This window comes from Mustela nigripes, chromosome 5 (assembly GCF_022355385.1).
Source record: "Mustela nigripes isolate SB6536 chromosome 5, MUSNIG.SB6536, whole genome shotgun sequence".
NCBI classification, from domain to species: Eukaryota; Metazoa; Chordata; class Mammalia; order Carnivora; family Mustelidae; genus Mustela; species Mustela nigripes.
Genome location: NC_081561.1, coordinates 109,111,753 through 109,118,022, shown reverse-complemented (window position 1 = coordinate 109,118,022; position 6,270 = coordinate 109,111,753). Strand labels below are relative to the sequence as shown.

General features: G+C 44.8%; 1 protein-coding gene across 1 annotated transcript in view; it reads left to right on the top strand.

Annotated features, from left to right (window-relative positions):
- Positions 1 to 3,330: 3,330 nt before the first annotated feature.
- Positions 3,331 to 6,270, top strand: part of GABRR2 (gamma-aminobutyric acid type A receptor subunit rho2) — a 43,759-nt gene continuing 40,819 nt past the window's right edge. The window contains exon 1 of the mRNA XM_059399243.1: positions 3,331 to 3,458. Within this exon, the coding sequence (XP_059255226.1) occupies positions 3,346 to 3,458 (113 nt within the window). The 5' untranslated portion in view covers positions 3,331 to 3,345. The remainder of the gene's footprint in view (positions 3,459 to 6,270) is intronic.

Here is a 6,270-nt window from a genome sequence, read left to right as displayed (position 1 = left end):
TCTTGAAAGCATCATGTCAGGAAAAAAAAAAAGATCAAGTCCAGTGAAGTCAGACACAGAAGGCTACATAGGGTATGATTCTGTGTATATGAAATACCCACCTTAGGCAAACCCGTAGAGACAGAAGGTAGGTTGGTGATTGCTAGTGACTGAAGGGAACTGAAAGGAAGGGGCAGCGACTGCTAATGGGTATAGGCTTCTTTGGCGGGAAATGAAAATGATCTAAAATTAGATACTGGGGATGGTTGCACACTCTATACCAAAAACCACAGTTAAAGGGGTAAATTTGGAGCACCTGATTGGCTCAGTCAGTCAAGTGTCTGCTTTTGGCTCACGTCATGATCTCAGGGTCCTGGGATCGAGCCCCATGTCAGGCTCCCAGCTTGGTGGGTAGTCTGCTTCTCCCTTTCCCTCTCCCCAGAGCCCCACTCAAGCTCTCTCTCTCACTCTCTCTTCTCTCAAATAAATAAAATCTTAAAAATTTTTTTTTGAAAAGGGTAAATTTATGGTATGTGAATGATACTTCAAAAAAAGACATTACTTAAAACATTACACTTATCTCCAACTGAGTTTTTCTCCATACCATAATCACAATAATTCAACTACTGAAAATAAGAGAGATTTAAAGAAAAAACTGATAGGGATGCCTGGGTGGCTCAGTCAGTTAAGCTGCTGCCTTCCTTCTGCTCAGGTTGTGATCCTGGGGTCCTGGAATCAAGTCCCGCATTGGGCTCCTCGCTTGGCAGGGAGCCTGCTTCTCTCTCTGCCTCTGACTGCCACTCTGCCCGCTTGTGCTCTCTCTCTCTCTCTCTCTCTGACAAATAAATAAATAAATAAAATCTTAAAAAGAAAAAAAAAGAAAAAAAAAGAAATTGATAGGACCTAAAATGTTGAGAATGCAACAAAATAAATATTTCTCTCTCTCTCTCTTTAAAGATTTATGTATTTGAGGGAGAGAAAGAGAGAGAAAGGAAGAGAAGGTGAGGGAGGAGCTGGGGGAGAGGGAGAGCATTTCAAGCAGGCTCCTGCTCAGTATGCAGAGGCTTTCACCCACTGAACCACCCAGGCGCCCTACTCCTGCTGAGTATGGAGCCTGATGCGGGGCTCCATCTCATGACCCTGAGATCGTGACCTGAGCTGAAACCAAGAGTGTGACACTTAACCAACTGAACTATCCAGGAGCCCTAAAAACAAATATTTCTTGAAAACAACAATATCCATGAATAGTTCTAGGGTTCCAGTCAGAAGCACCATCTTTTGAACAAAATCTATGGAAAGGAACTTTAATGAGTATCTTTCCTTCTCTGCTAAATCTTTAGGAGCAGTGGGACTTTTAAGCAAATTATTTAGGTAATTCTGAGAAGTGGCCAGATTGGGGAACCACTGAGTTAGTCCCCATACAGAATTATTCCCACTCCCAAATTTCTATTTAACTCCTGTATTTTGGCTTTCGGCCACATCTTTCAACTGAAACTACAGTTAACTGAAGTTAGGAACAGTGTGCTGGTTGCCAGAGCTAGTTCACCTGTTTCCTGCCGTCACTTCTTCACAACATTGACCGTTGACTACTCTCAGAGAACCTTTGGTTTTCATAGTCAACATCTTTGCTAGTTCTATACTTTTGTTCAGGCTTCCCATCCATCCATTAGAAGTATAGGTTTCAGCACACTTGGCTGGCTTGATCAGTAGAGCATGCAACTCTTGATCTCAGGGTTGTAGGTTCGAGCCCCACATGGGGTATAGAGATTACTTAAAAACAAAATCTCTAAAAAAAGAAAGTATAGGTTCCTGAGGATTCTATGCTTACACTGGGACTTCTATTTTCCTGGAAGATCTCACCCTTTCCTGTAGTTAAACTACCACCATACATTGATGGCTCCAGACTTAATTCTCCAGTCCAGACCTTTCTCCTGAGCTTCAGGCTTATCTATACTCCAGTGCCTCTTGGGCATCCGGAAGTCCCATGATACCTCAAATTCCATGAGTCAAAATCTATGTCCTCTCCCCACCAAACCTGTCCACCTCTAACGGATATCACTTACTCACCAGTCCCACCTCCAAAGGAATCGTCGATATCACTGCGGTCTCCTCTCACCTCCCACCCTATTCAGTCAGCAAGTGTATTCTACCTCAGAAAGAACTTGACCTTCTCATTCTTCTGCCTTCCCTCCTCTTCACCTTCCATCTGCCCTTCCTTTAGGGCAGGAACTCATCCTCCTTCATTATTATAACTTCTCTGATCCAACTGATCTCAGGAATTTCTTAAAAAAAAAAAAAAAAAAGTAGATCGTGTCATCCCACTTTGCTTTCTTTCTTACATAATAAAACCCCAATTCTGTCCACTTCCAGTTATCACTTCTCTTGACCTCCCGCCTCATCTCCCTATGTCTTTACCACACCAAACTCTTCTCCGTCTCGGACACAGCCGGCAAGAAATAAGTAGTCTTTAAACATTTTATTCTGCTCAGGAGACTAAATATAGACACGTGTATCTTTACACTTCAAATGTTTGCAAGTCCATGTTCCAGGATAGGAATCAAGCCTAATTTATGGTGATATTATACATTTTAGGATTAAAGACCCAAATTAATCTAATGCTCATGGTAGGAAGAAGAGCTTACATAATCATGAATTCTCCTTTGGTTTATACATCCCTTCAAAATCAAAATGGATTTTATGCTTTGATAAGATGTCTTTTCATTGAGAACACGTGTATTTGGGGGGAAAGCAAGCATCCTTGGTCATGGGCAAAATATGCTTTCTTGGATGGAGAAATAAAGCAACCCGGTGAAAACAGGTCATTCGTGTGTTCACTCAGCATTTCCTGAGCACGTTCATGCACTCCTCTTGCCCATCAGGTCTTCCCTGCAAATTCACTCAGAACCCAAGCTGTCTCCCTAGTGGATGTGACAGACACGTTTTATGCAGCCAGAGGGAAGGATTAATGATCTCAGCAAAGAGCTGGCATGTTCAAGAGGTTTAAATTTATTTATTTATTTATTTATTTTATGTAACAGTTTTAGCCAAAGCTGCTCTGGGACTCAGCGGAAGCAGAATTTCACAGGACAAACTTGTTAACTAATGGCCAATCACTAAGCGGCCCAGCCTTGGTGTTTGTGTCACGCCTTGGCGGGGTGGGGGTGTGGGTGTGGTGGGAGGTCGGGTGGGATGAGCATCACTATCAAATATTTAATCGGAAAAACCAGTCCGGCCAGTGGTGCTCTCGCAGCCCCTTCGAGAAGCACCGCCACAAGATGACAGACTGAATGTACGGTGCAGCCCGCAGGGGCCTGCCCCGCTGTAGGTTACTGGAGAGCAGTCTGTGGCATCGTAGATGTTCCCAGAATGCCTTATTTCACAAGACTCATTTTGCTCTTGTTTTGCCTGACGGCTCTTGTGGAGAGCAGAAAGCCCAAGAGGAGGAGATCGACTGGGCAGCTGGAAATGACCAAGCCCAGGTAAAGGCTTGGGTGGGAGGGGAGGAAGGTCACCTGCCTGCAGGGGCGCTCAGCACGCCAGCTCCCAGGAGGGCCAGGGCTTACACTGACCCGCTGGGATCTATTTTCCAGCCGGAGGTTGATGGGGCCACCACCTCGCTGAAAACAGCCTCTCTCAGAGCATAGATATTCTCTAGGGTCACAAGCTGTGAGAGAGCAAAGCCAGACCGGGCTGAGGAGTTTGTTCTGGCATTGGTGTTCTGTCCAGGCATTTCCATTTCAGGCAGGCGGTTGAAAATTTCGTGGGTTAAAAACATCTTGTACTTCTCAATTTGTGCTGCTTTGTTCCTCACGATGACATCCGGTAGGGACCATGGGACCTGCTGAGTAATGGCACTCAAGAATTTTGGAGGGGTGGGGAGGAGAGGGGAGGGGTGGGGAGGGGCAGGGGGACCCCCGTAGATAGGAATTTAGTTTGAGCTATTGAGAAAAAATGTAACCGAGAGTTGTCCTCTTTAAATTATTGGATTGGGAACAGCTTTCTGACTGTATCGGGTATCATTTCACTGTTTCAATCTGAAAAAGGTGTTTGAAATTTGCTAGGTTATCCAAAATACATGCGTAGGCAACAGGTGTAGGCAACTGCCATTGCACGATGTAACAGAAACATTTCCAAGATACTGGTTTGGCCTGGAATGTGCATTGAAAATCATATTACAAATCGAAGTTCCTTAGTAAGTTTGCTTGAACCGATGCACAAAGCCTGATACCCTAGGCCTGATGGAAACGACTGGCGTGAAGAAAAGAGCAAGCAGCTGAGAGGTAGAGGGCGTGTGTAAGATGTCACACATCTGTTCCCCATTCTACGAAGCATTTCGAGAACTAGAGATTGTGAATATAAACTAATATATGGAGGCACATTTTCTAGGTCACTGGCTTTTATTTTTAATCAGGCATCGCTATTGGTGACAATTTTTTGAAATTGTACTTCTGACAGATCTACCTATAAGTTACATACATACATACATAGACTATTGCATACATAGACTATTACACATATGTATATTAAAGTAAAACTTGATTGCTTCATTATTTTTAGATAAAAACTATCAGCGAGAGTTGCATTCTCTACTTTCTGCATCCCAGTAGACCGTCTTAAGCTCCCAGGAATATGCCGGCTTCAGAGACTGCCGCTCTCCGGGAGGCCCAAGCTCTGCAGGGCTATTTAATCCTAGTCACGCAGAAAGCAACAGATACAACTTGTCCAGGAGGACAGGAAGGAGGCACTCAGTGCAAGTCTCCTCCTGGGGGGATGTTGCCAGAATTCGAGGCTGTTGAACTGGAAGGAGCCTCAGGGATCATGTGATCCTGCAATTCCTCTGAGCCCTAAGACTGTGAAAGGTGAATAGGTGTTGGGTGAAAAGGGGTCTTGGGCTCAAAGAAACTTGGGAAACTCTGGTTTAGATCATTTTGAACAGCTGTCTTTATAGCACAGCTTCTCGAACCTTTATTATGCAAATAGACATTCTGAATCTTGAAGAGGAAAATAAATTATACAGTTTCTCCAAAAAAAAAATCCCCTGCTTTTTTGGAACTATCTTGAGGGATTCATATTTTACAGAGCATGTATTGGGAAACACGGTTTCAATTTTATGGATGCTGAGAAGTCTGTTGGAAGGCAGGACTAATTCATACAGGTACCTAGGGACCCCACTGGGCTAGAACATAGGTTCCTTGATTTTCTCAGCCTGGAGGAAAAGCATTGTATGGACTTGTCTATTCCCTGAGAACAGTTCTGGGGTTCAACAGGAACCCCTCAGGGATCCTCAAGGATCCTGCTTGGCAGCCTGGGCTGTCATACCTGTGGTCACTCCTCAGAAGACCACAGTCATTCCCAGGTACTGGCATGAGCTTGGGGACAGACTGAATCTGACCCTTAGGTGTGAGGAGAGTTTCTTGAAATCCATCCCAGAGGGTGTTAAAGTGGAAGAAAAGATGAACCCACACATTCAAGAAATAAAAAACAATTACTGAAGGGAGGCTAGGAGAGAGGATAGAGAAAATGATTCTAGGCCTTTCTAAATCCACCAGGGCACGTGCAGGCTCAGACAGTCATAAGGCTCTGTCGGTGAAAAATTTCAGCCAAGTGTCAGACTAAAATATTACTTTCCTCGTTGACACACAAGAGTTAAGCTGTACAAATAAAGAGGAACAAAATGACTTCATCTCTGTAAGGTAGCTTCTTTCCTTGGAAGTCTGTCCCCACCTTCCACATCATACCGTCTTACACACACATACCATATACCATACACAGGAATTCACCCAGTCACTCACTCACACACACACACACACACACACACACACACACTCACACACACACACACACACACACACACACTCACTCACACACACACACACACACACACACACACACACACACTGTTAGGATCTTTTCGAACCTACGTACTTTCCGTATCATCTCCCCAAGGCACTCTCACAAAACAAGTATTCTGCTCAGAAGGTGCTTTTTCCAGACCTGCTTCCGGTTTTCCCACCCCTCGTGTCCCCCTTTATGGAACTGCTGCCACCTGAACCTGGTTTCTCCCGACTATTCGATTTGCTCTCTTCTCCCCGCCTTTCTTTCTCCGGCTTTATTCTAGTCCCTCCCTGCCCGCTACGTGAGTTGGCTTCCTGACCCTGTGATTGCTCCCCACCCAGCAAGAGAGGCCCTTCTCCCTGGAGATCTGAAAATGAACCTAGCTCTCACCAGATAACACTCTCTGGTTCCTCCTGGTCCCAGGGCATGAGGGCCCCTTCCAGATTTCCTCTCCCA